This window comes from Gopherus flavomarginatus, chromosome 1 (genome assembly GCF_025201925.1).
Source record: "Gopherus flavomarginatus isolate rGopFla2 chromosome 1, rGopFla2.mat.asm, whole genome shotgun sequence".
NCBI classification, from domain to species: domain Eukaryota; kingdom Metazoa; phylum Chordata; order Testudines; family Testudinidae; genus Gopherus; species Gopherus flavomarginatus.
Genome location: NC_066617.1, coordinates 28,551,715 through 28,571,703, shown reverse-complemented (window position 1 = coordinate 28,571,703; position 19,989 = coordinate 28,551,715). Strand labels below are relative to the sequence as shown.

The 19,989-nt window shown below is 43.6% G+C and overlaps 1 protein-coding gene across 3 annotated transcripts in view; it reads right to left on the bottom strand.

Annotated features, from left to right (window-relative positions):
- Positions 1-19,989, bottom strand: part of KMT2E (lysine methyltransferase 2E (inactive)) — a 122,007-nt gene that overhangs the window by 70,277 nt on the left and 31,741 nt on the right. For 2 of the 3 annotated variants that reach the window (XM_050925279.1, XM_050925270.1), the window contains exons 3-6: positions 13,501-13,615; positions 12,539-12,768; positions 7,640-7,720; positions 3,635-3,693 (exon numbers count right to left, since the gene is read on the bottom strand). In XM_050925279.1, coding sequence (XP_050781236.1) covers positions 3,635-3,693; positions 7,640-7,720; positions 12,539-12,768; positions 13,501-13,615 — 485 coding nt within the window. Of the gene's footprint in view, positions 1-3,634; positions 3,694-7,299; positions 7,344-7,639; positions 7,721-12,538; positions 12,769-13,500; positions 13,616-19,989 lie in introns of those variants that run through there. The other variant, XM_050925289.1, reaches the window with a different exon arrangement.

Genomic DNA, 19,989 nt, shown 5'->3' with positions numbered 1-19,989 from the left:
CCAACCTGACTGCCTTCTATGATTAGGTAACTGGCTCTATGTATATGGGGAAAGCGATGGATGTGATATATCTTGACTTTAGCAAAGCTTCTGATACATTCTCCACAGTATTCTTGACAAAAAGTTAAAAGAAGTATGGATTGGATGAATAGACAGATTATAAGGTGGATAGAAAGCTGGCTAGATTGTCGGGCTCAACGGCTCGATGTCTAGTTGGCAGCTAGTATCAAGCGGAGTGCCCCAGGGCTCAGTCCTGGGGCCGGTTTTGTTCAACATCTTTATTAATGATCTGGATGATGGGATGAACTGCACCCTCAGCAAGTTCGCAGATGACACTAAGATGAAGGGGAGAGGTAGATAAGCTGGAGGGTAGGGATAGGATCCAGAGTGACCTAAACAAATCTGATGAGGCTCAACAAGGACAAGTGTAGAGTTCTGCACTTAGGAAGGAAGAATCTCATGCAGGCAGAAAAGAATCTGGGGATTAAAGAGGACAAGAAGCTGGATATGAGTCAGCAGTGTGCCCTTGTTACCAAGAAGGCTAACGGCATATTGGGCTGTATTAGTAGGAGCATTCCCAGTAGATCAAGGGAAGTGATTATTCCTCTCTATTCTGCACTGGTGAGGCCACAGCGGGAGTATGGTGTCCAGTTTTGGTTCCCCCACTACAGAAGGGATGTGGACAAATTGTAGAGAGAGTCCAGCAGAAGGCAACAAAAACAATTAGAGGGCTGGGGCACATGATTTAGGAGGAAAGGCTGAGGGAACTGATCTTATTTAGCCTGCAGAAGAGAAGAGTGAGGGGGGATTTGATAACAGCCTTCAGCTACCTGAAGTGGGGTTCCAAAGAGGATGGAGCAAGGCTGTTCTCAGTGGTGGCAGATGACAGAACAAGAAGTAATGGTCTCAAGCTGCAGTCAGGGAGGTTTAGGTTGGATACTAGGAAACACTATTTTACTAGGAGAGTGGTGAAGCACTGGAATGGGTTACCTAGGGAGATGGTGGAATCTCCATCCTTAGAGGTTTTTAAGGCTCGGCTTGACAAAGCCCTGGGTGGGATGATTTAATTGGTGTTGGTCCTGCTTTGATCAGGGGATTGGAATAGATGACCTCCTGAGGTTTCTTCCAACCCTAATATTCTATGATTCTAAGGTATCAAATCAGGAACACGGATCTCAAAAGTCTTGTCAAAAGAAAACCTTCAGCTGTGGGTTGGGGTGAGGTATATCAATAGATGTTGAGGAAACTACAAATCTCGGTCTCTGTATCCTCTGTCATTTGCACAGTGGTTTGTGAGAGCACTGATGATAAAACAGTTGAGGAAGTAGTCTTTTTCTGTACCCCTGTTTGTGATGTTCTCTCTTTGGGACAGATGTATAGATACTCAAAGATAAATGCTATCAAGCCTTTACAAGAATGAAGAAACCAATCAGTCTTTTCATTAAAATAGTTAACTGAATCAGAGGTCAGGTCTTCAATGGTACTTTATACCTCTCCAGAAAATCTGACAAATGCAATCAGGATCATCTCCTCATAGCCGCAATAGCCATCGCTCTGGAAGCAGTATCAGCAACAATTGACAGCCTGAAGATTTGTTCTGGCTAGTGATTTACCTTAATCAATTACGTTCTGGAATTTGATTCTACCCTAAGGGAGTTTGTCTTTGAATCCTAACAACTTCACATAATTGGTGAAATTGTATTTTGCTAACAGGGCCTCGTAATCAGCAATTCTGAATTGGAGACTTGTGTAGGAGAGAGGGTACCAGTACAAGGTTCAATTGGTTGGGGCATTGGGAACCATCTGTCCCTTGGAAAAAGTCACACCTGGGTGGACAACAGAATCCCAATCGCCTGGAGCTTCCATCCAGACTTGCTCCTCATGCAGGAGTAGAGGCTCATCTGGGGCCTCCAACTCATTCAATGAGAAAGTTGGTTCTCAACTGATCATTGGTACCAAAGTATGGGTACTCAGGTCTGCAGATGGAAGATTATCTTACTCTGGTGCAGTGGTTGTTAACTTATTTATAATTATGGCCTGAATATGCGGCCTACAATGTGTTACCTGGGCCGCAGGGGCCAGGTGGCAGGGCAGCAGCCCTCTGGAGCTCGCAGGGCATGCCGGCTGCCTCAACCCCGGACTCTACAGGGGTCTAACTGCATCTTATCTCCCCCGTGCTGGGCAGCCAAGAACCTGGACCCCGCCTTGCAGGCCAGCCTTTAGCACACAGCTGAGCTGAGTTCCAATTGGGCTGCATGCGGCCCACAGGCTGCTCCGGTATAATGTCTCTAAAAAAGAACAGACCTGAGAGAAGAGGGGATTGAAGGTAACAGAGCAAAAACATCCTTTGGGAAGATGCAGGTCTCAGACCACTCTGATGTAGGGTGAACTGGTGGTCAGAGCAGTCGGATCAGACACTTCCCTGGTCACAGCAGATGTCAAATCCCTCTGGGGCCTTGTTGGTACCAGAGCACAGTCTCATCTGGATGTTGAAGAAAATGGCAGTGGAGGTCTTTTTTGTGATTTATACGCTGGATCAAAGATTGGAACCAATGGAGCCTTACTCCTGCATGTTGCATTTTCCTGCCGGGGAGGTTTACCAAGACTTAAGTCCTTAGGACCATATGTGAGGACTTGTCTGACTTGGGAAAGGGATCTTTTCTCTTCAGGCTAGATTCAGAGTAGGATCTGCCTCTGTGCTTGTGAGTGTGTCACTTATTGTCATAAGACTCCTTGGACTTAAAGCTTGGAAGTTGCAGCCTCAGCTCCTGAGGTCGCATTCACAGGGGTGCTACCTCTTGACCGAGGCCGATGTTGTGATCCAACTGTGGGCTAATGGCTCTATCCATTCACTGTTCTCTCCCCCCCTCTGAGTCTGAGCTCTCAACCCTCACACAGTCAGGGAGGGAAGGAGAAGCAAATGCTGCACTCAGTGGAGAAGTGAGCCTTACCAAGATACTAAAGGCAGTGTTGGTGTTTGTCACTCACTGGAAAGGAGCAGGGGCAAGAAATTCAATTCTTAAACCTGGGACTGTAGGCATAGTCCTTGCCCTCAGGGGAGAGCTTCCCCACAGTGGGGAGAGAATTAAAGCTACACTTTACTAAATACTAAAAGTTATAAATCTAAGAGTGAAATTCTAAAATATTAATTAGAAGCAACAATAGGAGAAGCTGCAGACACAGAAGATTGAATGAGACCATGCACTAGTAAGAAGGAACTGGAGAGGTGTCAGTCCAGACTGCCTCTTATACTCTCTGTTTGGAGCACAAGGAGAACAACTGTGCACATGAAGGCCAAGGGACATCCCTTACTAAAAATCTCCAAACTCAGGCAGATGGTGTGTGTGGAACACACATGGAGATCATCCCTCAAAGAAGAAACTTGTTTCTTACAGAGTTTCATAACTGACTAGTACATATATAAAATCAAGATGTGCTGTGTTTGATAAGATAAAATATGGTTAAAATATTTCATTCTATTCCAGATTTTATATGGAAGAATGCTAGTTACAAAGCACTTGGAAGGCTACAAACTGGAGAACTATAAAAATATTCTCAGGGTCTTTACAGTTCATTGAAACATTCAGTACATTATATGAAATTTTAATAAATATTACATTTTCTTTGTACCCACCTGACATGTTTTCCCTTTTTCTTCGCTGCAGCAGCACTGCCCTTTCCTTATCTAAACTTCTGCATAAAAAACAAAATTTTCAAATAACAGTTTAGTCAACATGTCAGAACATTTCTAAGTGGTTGAACCTAGGTACGAAATGGAGCCAAACATGAAACAATTACAGTAATCAGTGCACACACTACTTATTTATTCTGTAATCATCAGTCAGTAGGTGGATGCTGTAATGCATAAAAATGTAGTTGGTTCACTGTTTCATTATGCAACAGTATGATCTATGCATAATAGTATCCAAAAGTGCCAGTCTCATCTAACTCACTTCACAAGGTAGTAAATGTTGTATCTCCATATTTAGAACCTCTTAAGCTGATCCATAGAATTACAGAATTCCCATCTTTAAATGGGAAGTTGGTCAAAACAATGATTAAAAATGGAATAACTAAAACACCTGGAAGACCATGATGTGATAGGGTTCAATCAGTTTTGGCAAAGGAAAATCATGACTCACTAACCAGAATTCTTTGAAAGTGTCAATAAAATAGCAGAGAAAACAGAATCACTTGACATAATTTATTTAGACTTTCAAAAGGCTTTTGACAAGATACATCAAAAGAAACTTGAAGAAATTAAGATGTAAAGGGGGTCAAAAGAGTTCAAGATAAAAAGGAAGCAAATATTCTCAAACATTTCAGAAATGCCAAATCTGGTTTTCTATGGTTTTGCTGAAGAACCACCAGATCTAACTGCATGTTTATTATAAACTCTACCATTTATCTGATGGGGTGGAGATGTTGAATTTTTAAGACATACTTTATTCACAAGTTTAGTCAGTCATGAAAGTTGAATAGATGTTAAAACACAGTTTTGAACTGTAAAAAAATTCTTCCCTATCTCAATTGTTCTGTTTTTATCATCTTGACTTTTGTGATACAGCTTCTCTAGTTCTCCAGCTACCATGGACACTTCAGGCTAGATTCACAAGGGACTTAGGTTACCTAAGTCCAATATTTAGATGCCAATGGCATTCACAAAACCACTGCATGGCTGCTGCCCAATCCTGTAGGACAGAGGTGGGCAAACTAGGGCCTGCGGGACCCTCCTGCCCGGCCTGAGCTCCTGGCCCGGGAGGCTAGCCTCCGGCTCCTCCCCCGCTGTTCCCCCTTCCCCACAGTCTCAGCTCACTGCGCCGGCGGCACAATGCTCTGGGTAGCAGGGCTGCAAGCTCCTGGGGCAGCGCAGCTGGAGAGCCTGGCCTGACCTGGTGCTCTGTGCTGTGTGGTGGCATTGCTGGCTCCAGCTGGGCAGCACAGCTGTAGCACCACCAGCACTCCAGACAGCGTGATAAGGGGGCAGGGAGGGGGAGGTTGGATAGAAGGAAGGGGAGTTCGGGGTGAGGGTCAGGGGGTGGGGGGATAGGGGCCGGGGCGGTCAGAGGGCAGGGAACAGGGGTTGAATGGGGGCAGGGGTCCCGGGTGGGCAGTCAGGAAGGAGAAGGGGGGTTGGATGGGGTGAAAGGGGGCAGTCAGGGGACAGGGAGAAGAGGTGGTTGGATGGGGCAGGGCTCCCTGGGGGTGGGGGCAGTCAGGAATGTGAGGAGAAGTTGGATAGGGCGGCAGGGGGCAGTCAGAGGAGGGGGGTTCTGGGGGCTGTCAGGGAACAGGAAGGGGGCGTGGATGGGGCAAGGGTCCCAGGGGGTCCATCAGGGAACAGGAGGGGTTGGATGAAGCAGCAGGCCGGGCGGTGTGGGGGGGGAGAGGAGAACCGTCAGAGGCTGAGAAGTGAAGGGGGGGGTGTCAGATAGGGGGCAGGGCCAGGCCACACCTGGCTGTTGAGGAGGCACAGCCTCCCCTAACTGGCCCTCCATACAATTTCCGAAACCCAATGTGGTCCTCAGGCCAAAAAGTTTGCCCACTCCTGCTGTAGGAGCCTAAAGACCTAGGTGGATATGTTACCAACAGTAAAATCCTCAAGATGCCAAAACTTCAACAGCTGGGCCTGCACGAAGCTGCCTAAGTCCTGACACCATCCAGCAGCTCAATGCTTAATTCATGCCTATGCTCTAGTGGTATTCACAAACTTCCCTTGCCTATCTTATCTTCAGGGCCCAATCCACTAGGCGCACTCAAAGCAAGCCTAACCCAAACACAAGACAGGTGGGGCTTGTGCCCCACTATAGCCCAGTGGTTACAGTATTCACCCAGGATGTATGAGACTCAGGTTCAAATCCCTACTCTACCAGATGTGGAGCAGAGATTTGAACCCTAGATGACTGCCCTAACCACTTGGCTAAGGGGTATTCTGGGGTAGATATCTCAATCTGCCTGCTGAAGTTGTTCCTCTTTATAGAAAATATTTGAACACTCACTGGAGAAAGGGGACTGGAACCTGGGTTTCCCAACTCCCACATGAGGGCCCTAACCAATGAGCTATAGAGAGTCACTCATTTTCTCTCTGGCCCAATGAATATTTAATTATTCAGTCACAGTGGAACAGCTCCAGCAGGAGAGATTAAGAACCCCCAACCCAGAATACCCTATAACCCAGAGGTTAGGGCACTCATCTGGAAGCGAGAGACCTGGGTTCAAGTCCCTACTTAACGGTCTCCTCTGCAATTCCTACTGCTAACTTAGGCACTCTCTGCTCAGCATAATGGCTTTTGTGAATCTCCTTCTTAGGCACCTAACTCTCCCTAGGCATTATATAGGGAATACAGGTGTGTAACTTGGGTTTGTGAATTCAGCTAGGAAGCAGGTTACCAAAAAGTTCAGTGCTCCAATGCTAATCATTGCCGCACCTAAATTCCCCTTGTGAATCTCATCCTTCCAGCCTGGAAAGGATTTGAATTTCCAATGTAATTGGAAAAAAAAAAAAAACACAGTAAAACACACAACAAAAACCCATATCCCATTTACAGGCACAAACTCCATCCCCTCCTTTAAAAAAACAAAAAAAACCCTCAGATCTATTTAACACAGCAAAGAAGAAAAAAAGCCTAATTTCTTCCCCTACTCCCTTCACAGCCTTTTGTGAGGAACTTTGAAAAACCTTTTGCAAGTCCAAATAAATTAGATTTATCATTTCTCCTCCTCTTAGCCACCATTTTGGGGTGACATGATTTACTTTTTTACAAAAGCTGTGCAGTGTGTGCCTATCATAGCACATTTCTTTCATTATTCCCTCAACCAACATACTTGGACTGAAACAGGACTCACTGTTCTTTAATCCCTATGTCACAGGGTGAGTAGGCACTTAAAGAAGGTTGGTCAGCTGTACCTGTGCCATAGATACTTGCCATGGTGCTCAGCTTAAGATGTGGGTAAAAGACACTTTCTGTTGTTTGCACTTGATACCTAGAAAGCATGGACTTTTCATGACTTGGGTGAAGGGCTAAATCACCTCAGCAGCCAAACCGTGGTGAGAGAACCACGACAGCTAACAGGTCCAGAATCATATATCAGGTAGGTTCCTATTATACTCCTGGATCATCCTCAGTAAAAAGTAGTTCTAATATTTGCTGTCCTCCAACTAACTAATACAATTTCATATTTGTTACCCATTGTTAGGTTTATGCCATTTAGTCCTAGTGACCTGTTGCCCTTTGATTTAACAGCTTTTCCAGCATCTCCTCTTAAAACCCCAGTTTGACAATGTCTGATCTTTATCACCTGAGAAGAGAAGGTATTTTCCCACTACACACTCTGTAATGAAGCCTGAAACAAAGAAATAACAGTGGATGAGGTATCTAATTAGTCGTTTTACTTCCAGATGACCTAGCAACAGATGCAATTCTCTTTCAAGTTTTCTGCTTAACACTTCAAGAATTTTATTTGTTAACATGTTTGGTATGCTTCTTTATAACACAGAACCTGCTTGCTACTTTGTGATAGACTCACTTTCAATAAATCAACATATTAAAAAGGCAACTTATTCATTTTATAGTCTCTAATATTCTAGTTAGAGTTTGAAATTGCATGCACACACCATTATTAGCCATATGCTACTCACCTAGGTTGACAACGTTCACACAGATAGATATCAGGAATATGCTGCCTGTCAATCCCCATGCAGTCAATGTGCTGCCAAACACTGAAAAAAAATAAATATTCCATGTGTATAGTCTTCTGAAATTAATGCATTTAAGATTGACGCTTTTTTAGTGACTATGGCACACTGGACATGTTCGGTCAAAAGAAACAGTTACTTAACGCAACTTTGGTTCTTCAAGATGCGACCTAGCCATGTATTCCACTTAGGTGTGTGCATGCCCAGCCCATTGGAGCTGAATAATTTTGCCTAGACATACCAATAGAGGGTCGACACTCGCGCCTCGTGACCATAGCCTCTCCCCTGGCTATATGAGGTGACGCTGCCCCAATTTCCTTCCCCACTCCCCTAGTTCTTTCACACCAAATTCCCAAAAACTAAACTACAATGCGAAGAGGATAGACAGTGGGTCATGGAATACATGTCTACATCACATCTCAAAGAACCACAGTTACAGTAAGTGACCATTTCTTCTTCAACTAGATGCAGCCATGTATTCCACTTAGGTGACTCACAAGCAGTACCCATCCTGGGAAGCAGGACTTGGAGTCTACCAAAACAACAAGTGCAGGACTGCCTTATCAAAACTTGCACCCGCCTTGAAAAATGCAGTAAAGGAATAATGGTTCATAAATGTATGGATGGATGACCATGTAGCACTCTGAAAATGTCCAGTACTGAGATATCATTAAGGAACACTACTGATGTTGTTTTAGCTCTTATTCAATGAGCTCGCATCTGCTGAGGAGGCATAGCTGAAGCTATTTCATATAGAGTTTTGATACAGGATGTTATTCATTTAGAGACAGTCTGTGAAAGGACCACTTGACCCTTCATACAATCCGCATATGACAAAGAGGCGAGGCAAGACAAAGCATGAAATGGTTTAGTCCTGTCCAGACAGAAGGCTAGACGTTGCCTACAATCTAATGTATGGACACACTGTTACTCCGGAGATGAATGTCGCTTTTGAGAAAATACAAGTAAATACAGCGCCTGGTTCAAATGAAACTGAGAAACCACTTCACAATCACACCCAAAATTTTCGTCTAAAGTCACTTTACCCTTAGAGAACTGTGTGTAAGGAGGCCCTGCTATCAGAGCCTGCAACTCACACAATCTTCTTCTGGATGCTATTGCTACCAGGAATGCAGTTTTCAGCCACAAAAGTGGACACAGACAAGATGCCATAGGTTTGAAAGGAGGTCCTATTAAAGCCGTTAGTACCACATTAACTTCCCACAGAAGAACCGGTACTCCAGATTGGAGAATGGAGACAAAAGTAGTCCTTTTAAGAATCTTGCTACCATATTATTGGAGAAGACCAAACTTCCCTGAAGAGGAGAATGAAAAAATATCGCTGCCAGATACGCTTTCAATGAATTAAGCACAAGTCCCAACAACTTGAAAGCATAGCAGGTATTCCAAGATATTCTGGAGAGAAGCCAATGTCGGTTGAATTCCATGGGCAAATGACACACCAAACCAGCTTCCATTTCACTGACTAGGCCATTCTGATAGAGATCTTTCTACTTTTGAGTAAGGCCTGCTAAACAGCTTCCAAATACTGCTCTTCCTCTTAATTTAGCCACAAAGTAGCCACACCATGAGATGCAGGGAGCTGAGAACTGGACGTAATGTGTGACTGTGATTCTGTGTGAGTAGTTTGGGGTGGAGAGTAAAGGGCATGGGAGGTTGAATTGACAGCACAAGTCAGAGAACCAGCACTGCCTCAGTCACACTGGGGAAACAAGAATGAGCTTGGCCTGATCTGCCTTCAGCTTGAGACTGACTAGTGGGATGATTGGGATTGGGGAAAAATGTACAGGAGAGCCAAGTGCCAGCTGAGATAGAAAGGGTCAGACAGGAGCCCAGACTAAGGACTCCTTGGGAGCAGAACAGGTGACATTTCCTGTTGTTCCTCACTGCAAACGAGTCAATCATCAGAATGCCCCAATTTGCAAAGATGGCCTAAAAGACACTTGTCTTCAGACCACTTGTGACTCAGGAAGAAATTTCTACTGAGATGGTCTTCAAAATGACTTTGGAATCCAGGTAGCTGACCATCAGTGAAATGCTCTCCTCAATGCAAAACTGTCACAATCTGATTGCCTCTTGGCAGAGCATCCTGGAGTGTGCTCCCCCTTGCTAGTTCATATAATAGAATGCAGTGATATTATCAGTAAGTATGAAAACCACTGAGACCCTGAAATAGTCCAGAAAACCAGGACATGAATTGTAGATGGCCCGAAGCTCCACCACGTTGATATGCAGTGAGGACTTCGGCTCTAACCACAGACCTTGAACTTTCAGTGACCGCAGGTGTACTCCCCAACCCATTAGGGAGGCATCGGCAACAGCAAACCTAGTTGACAAGGACCAGATGAAGAGAACACACTGGCAAATGATCTCCAGACCATGTTCACCACTGCGGGGAGTCCATGAACAGTTGAGGAAGGCAGACCAATCTGACGAAAAGCCCCTGGTGGCCGCATTTGAGAAACGCTGGACTAGACTGAATTTAATGGATAATGTGAATGGCCTGCAAAAAGCCCCACTACTGACAGAAGAGTAGACTCCTAAATATTTACAATGGAGCAACCAGACACAAAAAAGCAGATTGGAACAAAGGGGTAAATAGTTGGATAGTAAACCATCCTAAGCCACATTTGGAGGGGGCAAAGCTGCAACCCTGTGAACTGGCCCACCTGTGTGCAAGTGGACATGTGGCCCAAGAGCCCCAAGCACATCTGAACTGTCATGGAAGGCTGAGACTGCAGATTGAGGCAAAAAGTGGCAAATCACTTGAAAACAGTCAGTCAGAAGAAAAGCTCTTGAACTTGTTAAGTCTATTAGGGTCCAATGAATTCGATTTTCTGAGTGGGAACCAAAATTGACTTCCCAGTGTTTAGGATAAGAACCAGATGGCTGAGCAAGCACAGTATAGTGTTGATATGACAAAGCTTCCTCTCTGGACCTGCCCCTCAGCAACGAGGCATCCAGATACAGGAAGATATGGATTCCTTTCTTCCTAAGATACACCATCACAACGACCATTCACTGAGTTTTCTGTGAATCATCTGCAAATTGAACATCGCTCCTTGATGTAGGCTTCACTTAGGCACAGCAAGCACCACATTGCGATCACTCCTGGGGATCACTCCCCCATACAACAGACGATGTTTAAACCCCGGTGAGGGCATCACCAGGGAAATACTTAAATTACAGCTAACACACACGAAATCCAACTAACACTATTCTAAGGATACTAGTTAACTATATACAACTAAAAAAGTGAATAAATAGAGGGATTGTGGGATGAAAACCACACAGAACTCCGACTCCAGCCACGCGTGGTGAGAAGGAACAGAAGGGGGCCCAAGCAGCAATTCCTCATATAGCCAGGGGAGGGGGCATGGCCACAATGCGCAAGTGCTGCCCCTCTATGGGTACTGCTAGGCAAAGTTATCCAGTTCCATTGCACTGAGCACGCACACATCTAAGTGGAATACATGGCTGCATCAACTCAAAGAAGAAGTGTATTTCCAAAGTCATTTTCTATATGGCTTGTGCTATCCCTAAAGCAACACACAAATTGCTTTCTCTGAACTATCGCCCTACCCCACCCCCTGATCCCACTACCTGACTATTTATTTTACATTCCACTGATCCCTCTGCATTTCCATCCCAATAGTTGTTTTGAGTCTCACTGCACCTTCAGCCACATTTCTCCTCTACAAAATGCTCCTCCTTCAGCACTTTAAAAATATAGAAAGAGTAAGTGTTATTAGAACAGCCAGAGGGTAATACACTGCACTGAAACTAAGTGAATGCTGCAGCAGAAACCAGTTTTTAGCAAATTCATTCGTTCGTCTCAGCAGGTCTTGATAGCAATGTCTTCATAACACAACATGTTTTTTTAAATTGTTCTTAAAATATTTCTTGTCAAGTGTTACACGTAATATTCACCACTAACAGAAATATTTAGTTTTAGTGTACAATATTTAGGTTGATAAAATAGTGTGCTAATATTTTGCATTAACCAGAACATGAAAGTATGCCTTCCAAAGGACTAGACCAAGCAGTGTCTCAAGAAATATTTTGGTGGCCTCAGAGTGTGGCCCCCAATTCTTGCTGATGGCTGCTCTGACAATTTTTCCTAACTACTTCATTAATTTTAGGAAAAATAAATAAATATGCACATATACACATGTCCAAATTGTAATTTAAGTAGATTTTTATTGCAGACTCTATAATAAAAATAATGTACAGTTGTGTCTATTCTTTACTGGATCTAAACAAAATAAAAACAAATAACATGCTTTGCAAGTTCTTGTCTTCTGTTATTTTTTTTTAAAGGCAAAAGACTTGCTAGCTAGTAAATCCATTCATGTGAAAAGTGGTATTTGTATGTTTGTTTTCCTCACCCCTACCTCCCTCTACTCCCCACCACTGCTCAGGAGGCTGTGGCTGCACGAAAAGCCCCTGGTGGCCGCATTTGAGAAACGCTGGACTAGACTGAATTTAATGGATAATGTGAATGGCCTGCAAAAAGCCCCACTACTGACAGAAGAGTAGACTCCTAAATATTTACAATGGAGCAACCAGACACAAAAAAGCAGATTGGAACAAAGTGTGAAACTCTTTCCCTCCTTGAACTTCTGTTTTGTCAATTAAGACAGTTACATGGCCTATATTACACTTGGAAGAGCCTCTGTTTTGATGGCGGTTCCCTTACCCTAAAATTGAACACAATCTAAAGCAATTAGTTATTTCAAAACTGCTTACTACTACAGTTTAATTAAAAAATAAAAACATGTACATATGTATTAACATCTTAATTCATATAAAATATTTTACCTGCATTTGTCACAACAAATCATGTATCCATCATCATGGGTAAAACCACAAATGCACCTGGTAATATCAGTTCCATAGCTTCCATCCTCTGATGTGCTGATGGTAGTAGCACTGGAAGTTTCATCAAAATTGGGAGTGGTAAATATGCCTACTTCATTCTTGCTGATAAGAACTGATGGAGGAGGAGATGCTGGAGGTGTTGGAGGAGGACGAGCACCATAGTTATGGTCCTGCATGATTTTTTGAAAAACCCACAGTTATCTTGACATGGATCGACACAATAACCAATATTCATTTTCAAACTTCTCAGAAGGATTCCTATACCCACTTTTGTTTGGAAGTCAGGTTTCTAAATTCATAGCCAGAATGAAAACATTCAAAAACAGAAGCCCAAAGTTATGCTCCTAAATTCACATTTAAACACCTACATAATGCCCTACACTTCAAAAATGCTGTGATTCCAGCAGCTCCCACTGAACTTTTTAAACTAAGACCAGTTATGTAGGTTCCCAGATATCTAAATCCACATTTAACTTTACACAATCAAGAAAACGGAGATAAAGCAGCTTGAAAACTAAGTGTCTGTTTATGTACTAATATCAAATCATTCTGGAAGCACAGTTGCAAACACTAGATTTTACTACTACTGCATCAGCAGCAGTATTGAACATTGCCTATACAGGCTCTATATACATCCACTCAGAAGCTCATTTGAGCAAAGCAAATGTTTATTCAACAGAAAACAACAAAACTGGAATGGAAAGTTTAAGATTCTGAGCATTATAAACAGTAAAAGAGCATTAAACAGAACTCTAAAAACTATGCTTGTCTTTTTGTATATCTGGCTTTTAAGTGACCCCCTCTTCCCCGTCCACATACAATACAGAACTTTAAATGTGCTTCAAAAAAATTTGATTAAAAAAGTTGGAACCTCACACAAATAATCAAAGTTCTAAACTTACCGCATAAGGCAAACCAATGTAACTGTGAGAGTGATGAGAACTGCTGGTATATAACTGGTGTGGATAACTGTTTGATTTTTCGACTACCACAGGGCTAGCTTCTACAGATTCTGGTCTGAAAAGCAAGATGTACATCATTACGTACAATATTTCATATTTATTTGCTTTTACTTATAATTTATAAAATCAAAAAATACAAGTATTTAGATTTTGTTCCTGTGAGAAGGTAAAAAACAAACAAACAAACAAAAAACATTTTCATAAGAAGTGGCCTCAAAGGAAACATAAAATATGTATCACCAAGAAAGAAGTTTCTAGAACATCAGACATATAGCTGAAATGGATCTTTGACATATGAGATCTTGTTATAGGCATTAGCCCCAAGTAAATTCTGCAGCAGTTCAGACACCCTGAACTTAAAACTTGGTTTATCATTAGATAAGGCTGTGCAATACCACATACAGTAACTCCTCTCTTAATATTGTAGTTATGTTCCTGAAAAAAGCAACTAAATGAAAGGATGTTAAGTGAATCCAATTTCCCTATAAGAATGAATGTAAATGGGGGGAGGGGGCGTTAAGATTTCAGGGGAAAATTTTTTGCCATGCAGTACAGTAAAATAGTTGGGAGGTGCCCCCGCCTTACCCCACATGGGCACAGCCCACTGGCACTGGAGACAATGAGTCAGGCAAGGAGGCTGAAGGTGCTGTAGGCTAGTAGAAGCACGGTGCACAGCAGCAGCTTCCCCTACTCTGCAAGCACCAGGGGCTCAACCCTCAGCCCCCCCACACCCCCCCTTTCCCCAAGCGCCCACCCTTAACCCGCCTCTTCTCCCCCCACCCTTTACTCTGCACACCGCATCCTCACTCCTCCCCCCTCCCTCCTGCCCACAGCAATCAGCTGGCTTGTGACGGGGGCAAGAGGGGGCGAGGGAGGAGTGAAAACTCGGCAAAGGCTCTCCCCCGCTGCCCCCTGCGCACAGCAATCAGCTGGTGTGCGGCATTCGGGAGGCAGGGGGAGCCTGCATGCTGAGTCCTTGCTCCTCTCCTCTCCCTCCTGAACGCTGCAAGCCAGCTGATTGCCGCAGGCAGGAGGCATGGGGAGGTGGTGGTGGAAGGCGCTGATCCACAGGGTCTGCACGGTGGGGAAGGGGGGGTGTAGGGGAGCTAATGGGGGGCTGCCAGCTGTGGACAAAGCAGGCAGCCAAAGGACATTACAGCGAAGCATTGCACAACTTTAAATGGAGCATGTTCTATAACTGAGCAGGGACGCAAGATCAAAACAACGTTAAGCGGGGAGTTACTGTAATTGTACAAAGCAGGGGTCATCAACCTTTCAGCAGTGGTGTGCCAAGTCTTCATGTACACACTCTAACTTCAATGTTTTTTAGAAGGTCTCTCTATAAGTCTATAAGCATAACAGTAGTTTGGATATATATTAAAAGTAAACAAGGTTTTCAAAATGTTTCAGAAGCTTTATTTAAAATTAAATTTAAAATGACGCTCTTATCAGTTTAATGTCTGGCATGTGTTTGGATACTTTAAGCTGCACACAGGTTTCTGAGTGATCAACTGTTAACTGGCTGGAACCCCAGATCGGCAGCTAGGTGAGTGGAGCTGGCGGCTGGTAGGGCTGAGCAGGGCCGGAGGCCTGGACCCTGTCTGGCACGGTGCCTGCGCTGGAACTCCAATCAGAAGCAAGGTGAGTGGGGTTGCAGTGGGGGGAGGGGGACCCTGGCTGGCAAGGGGCCAGCAGCCGGAACCGCAGAGCAGCGACTGAGTGGTTTAGCCTGCCACCGCTCTGGGGTTTCGGCCGCTGGCTCCTGTCAGTCACGGTCTCAGCCCGCTGCCAACCTGGGGTTCCTTCACCCAGGCCAGCAGCGGGCGCTGAGTGGGACTAGCATTAGGACCCCAGCTGGCAGAAGCCAGTGGCAAAAAGCCCCAGCCCGCGCTGCATGCCAAGCGGCTCAGCCCGCACTACGTGCCATCAAAAAATCAGCTTGCTGCTCTGGGGTTCCGGCTGCTGACCCCTTGCCAGCCGGGGTCCCTCCGCCACCACCACCAGCCTGGGGTTCCTTCACCAGCAGTGGGCGCTGAGTGGGACCGGTGGCGAGACCACAGCTGGCAAGGGGCCAGCAGTGGGAACCCCAGAGCGGCAGCTGGCTGAGAGGCTCAGCCTGCCCTGCTTTGGGGTTTCCGCTGCCAGCTCCTGCCAGCCTGGAGTTCGGTCACCCAGGCCAGCAGCGAGCACTGAGTGGGACCAGCGGTGGGATCCCAGCTGGCAGGAGCCGGCGGAGGAAAGCCCCAGAGCAGCGGCGGGCTGAGCGTCTCAGCCTGCACTGTGTGAAATCAAAAATTGGCTCATGTGCCACCTTTGGCACACATGCCATTGGTTGCTGACCCCTGGTATAAAGTGACTGCAAGAAGAGGCACATTAGCATCATTAATAATGACAGAAGCAACAAGGGACAATACATATGAAACTACAGAAGTCTATCAATATATTCATATCACTACCCGCAACTTCATTAAGTTCCACAATGACAACTAGGGAGAACATCAGTGCAGTGCCAATAACCTCCTATAGAGATCTGTGGTGCCAATCAGGTTCTACAACACGGTTTTTGATTGGGAAGGAAAGAACATGCACACCGTGAATCAAAAACTAAGGCTCTTGATACTCAAAACAAAATTGGAAGAAAAATTAAAAGGTGATACTACTCAAGAAAAAATTGCAAAAAAGGAGAAAATAACGTAGAAAGAGGGAAAGTGCGAAACGAAAAAGGTTATTTTATTGCCTTTTCCTAGAAGTTTTATAATATTTATAGACACACTTGAGTATGAGAGCTAGAATTTTTGGCCCTACTTCTGGAATTGCCCAACACATTAATTCTGACCTCATTACATATTGGGAGTAACTTACTATTTATTCATCATTTCATCTAGGGGCTACATACCACTTGGGCAAATTTCAAAGGATCTTGGAGCTCATAAATGAAAGCTCTCTACATTATAGCAAATCACTGCCAGGGCCAGACAAGGCAAGATGCCGACTCATAACTAACAAATAGCAATCTTAGTCTCCCACTATTCTCTAAGAAGTTCACAAAAGCTCCTCTTATTTCGAACAATTAAAATGAAAAATCAATGAACTCTAATATACTGATCATTCAAAAGGAGGTTTAGTGATATGTGTTCAAAAAATTATTTAACAAAACATGGAAGCATAGTAGAAAGAATAGTAAATATGGCAGGTGACCAGCTTGGCTTAACAGTGAAATCCTTGCTGATCTTAAACACAAAAAAGAAGCTTACAACAAATGGAAAATTGGACAAATGAAAAGGGAGGACTATGAAAATATTGCTCAGGCATGCAGGTGTGAAATCAGGAAGGCCAAATCACACTTGGAGTTCCAGCTAGCAAGAGATGTTAAGAGTAACAAGAAGGGTTTCTACTGGTATGTTAGCAACAAGAACGTGGCCAATGAAAGTGTGGGCCCCTTACTGAATGGGGGAGGCAACCTAGTGACAGAGGATGTGGAAAAAGCTAATGTACTCAATGCTTTTTTTGCCTCTGTCTTCACAAACAAGGTCAGCTCCAAGACTACTGCACTGGGCAGCACAGTATAGGGAGGAGGATACCAGCCCTCTGTGGAGAAAGAAGTGGTTCAGGACTATTTAGAAAAGCTGGACAAGCACAAGGTCAGATGCACTGCATCCAAGGGTGCTAAAGGAGTTGGCAGATGTGACTGCAGAGCCATTGGCCATTATCTTTGAAAACTCATGGCAATCGGGGGAGGTCCCGGGGAACTACAGGCCAGTCAGCCTCCACTCAGTACCTGGAAAATTCATGGAGTAGGTCCTCAAGGAATCAATTCTGAAGCACTTAAGAGGAGAGGAAAGTGATCAGGAACAGTCAGCATGGATTCACCAAGGGCAAGTCATGCCTGACTAACCTAATTGCCTTCTATGATGAGATAACTGGCTCTGTGGACGAGGGGAAAGCAGTGGATGTGTTATTCCTTGACTTTAGCAATACTTTTGATACGGTCTCCCACAGTATTCTTGCCAGCAAGTTAAAGTAGTATGGATTGGATGAATGGACTATAAGGTGGATAGAAAGCTGGCTAGATCCCTGGACTCAATGGGTAGTGATCAATGGCTCCATGTCTAGTTGGCAGCCAGTATCAAGCGGAGTGCCCTAACGGTTGGTCCTGGGGCCGGTTTTGTTCAATATCTTTATTAATGATCTGGAGGATGGCAACTCAGCAAGTCTGCGGATGACACTAAACTGGGAGGAGTGGCAGATAAGATGGAGGGTAAAGATAGGATCCACAGTGACCTAGACAAATTAGAGGATTGGGCCAAAAGAAATCTGATAAGGTTGGATATTAGGAAAACCTTTTTCACTAGGAAAGTGGTAAAGCATTAGAATGGGTTACCTAGGGAGGTGGTGGAATCTCCTTCCTTAGAGGTTTTTAAGGTCAGGCTTGACAAAGCCCTGTCTGGGATGATTTAATTGAGGATTAGTCCTGCTTTGAGCAGGGGATTGGACTAGATGACCTCCTGAGGTTCCTTCCAACCCTGATATTCTATGATTCTATGGATTGAGGGCACTTAAAGCTAGTTTAGGGGGCTTGTGTTTTTGTTTTAAACAAACATTCATATTGTGCATATTTTTTCCTCTGGTTTACTTTGTAATTACAAATTACCAACAGAAAATAGTGTATATACACACACTCTTTTTGCCCTGTGCCATGAAAAAAAGGAGTTCTACAAAGTGAGTTTTGGTAGAGGAACACTGACTACTTAAGTCATACTTCTGTATTATTTTAACCTTTTGTTATAAAACAGTCATTCTCTCTCATCTTTATGTTTTTTCTAAAATATATAGTCTAGGAATAATGTTGGGGATGTTCTATAGACTGTGTTATACAGGTCAGGCTAGATGATCACAGTCGCCCCTTCTGGCCTTAGTATCTATGACTGTATTAATTTGTTTACTTCATGAATATATGAGAACTTTTCATCTTATGTATAGTTATCTGGTTAATCAGTTTCCCTTTATGCAAGCAGGTTTTCCCCACACAGTAACAGAGAAAAGAAAAACAAACAAACAAACAAACATTAAAGTTTGTACAGCCACAAAAAATTAGAAGGCAACTTTAGAATAAAGGGAGATTAGAATACTGTAGAGCTTTCATAGACTGTAAATTCTTCAGTTCAGGACTGTCTGCTGCTTTGGATATTCCACAGAACCAAGTCTATCATCAACAATACACAATCAATCACACAGGCACCATGTAAATATTTGAAAATACTTAGATAAAGGTTCTTTCAGAACTTCAACATTTATCTTTAAAACACACGAATACTATATCTCCTCAACTGCACCACTATTTTCCTTTAAAAGTAATGACAATTGAACAGAATATTTTTCACAGAATAATGGACTCTTGCTACTAAATAAATGCTGAGAATGGAAAAAATGTGTTAAGGAAGAACACAAACATTTCCTAGGCGGAAGATATTTACTCTCTGACATACCTTGCACTACAATAACTTTCTACCCACTCATTGCCTTTTCATTTTGGAAAAGGAGAGACGAAAGAGGTTGTTCAGTAAAGAAACCAGAGGGGGGCAGCAGTGGTCCTCAACCTTTTCCATACAATGTAACACACATTTTGGGGCATCCCTCCCCCATCTGGGGAATTGTAATCTCCCATCGCCCCTAGGTTTATGAACATATGTTCTAGAACGAAAACAGATTTGAAAAGGTATGTCAGATTCTCCACTACCCTCATAATGCCACGTTGAAGGTACAATATTTTCTGGTTGGGGTCCTACTGCAATGGAACTAAAACTAATCCTGAAGATCTGTATACTCAAAACTCTCACAAGGAGCGGATATTTGCCCAGTACAGCCCAGCTACGTTTCCAGAATTCTAGTCACTTTTATATCCTCCTCTCCCAATTCAAGAGACTGCTGTCCATCCTTTAAGGCAGGGGTTGGCAACCTTTCAGAAGTGGTGTGCCGAGTCTTCATTTATTCACTCTGATTTTAGGTTTCGCGTACCAGTAATACATTTGACCATTTTTAGAAGGTCTCTCTATAATATATAACTAAACTATTGTTGTATGTAAAGTAAATAAGGTTTTTTAAATGTTTAAAAAGCTTGATTTAAAATTAAATTAAAATACAGAGCCCCTCAGACCGGTGGCCAGGACCCAGGCAGTGTGAGTGCCACTGAAAATTAGCTCACCATAGGTTGCCTACGCCTGCTTTGTTTCCTAGCAGAATATTTTTAATACTTTTTGAAAGTGAAAGGAGGTAGCATGTCTATCCTGTTTTCTACTAAATAGTCCATTTTTCCCAGGGATTATTTGGATCTTGTTTGTTTTCCCTAGTAACTGGAGAACTATTTGGTCTAATAGGCAATCTGAATACCAAAACTCCCTGGAAAAAAAGATTTTAATATGCAGTCTACAT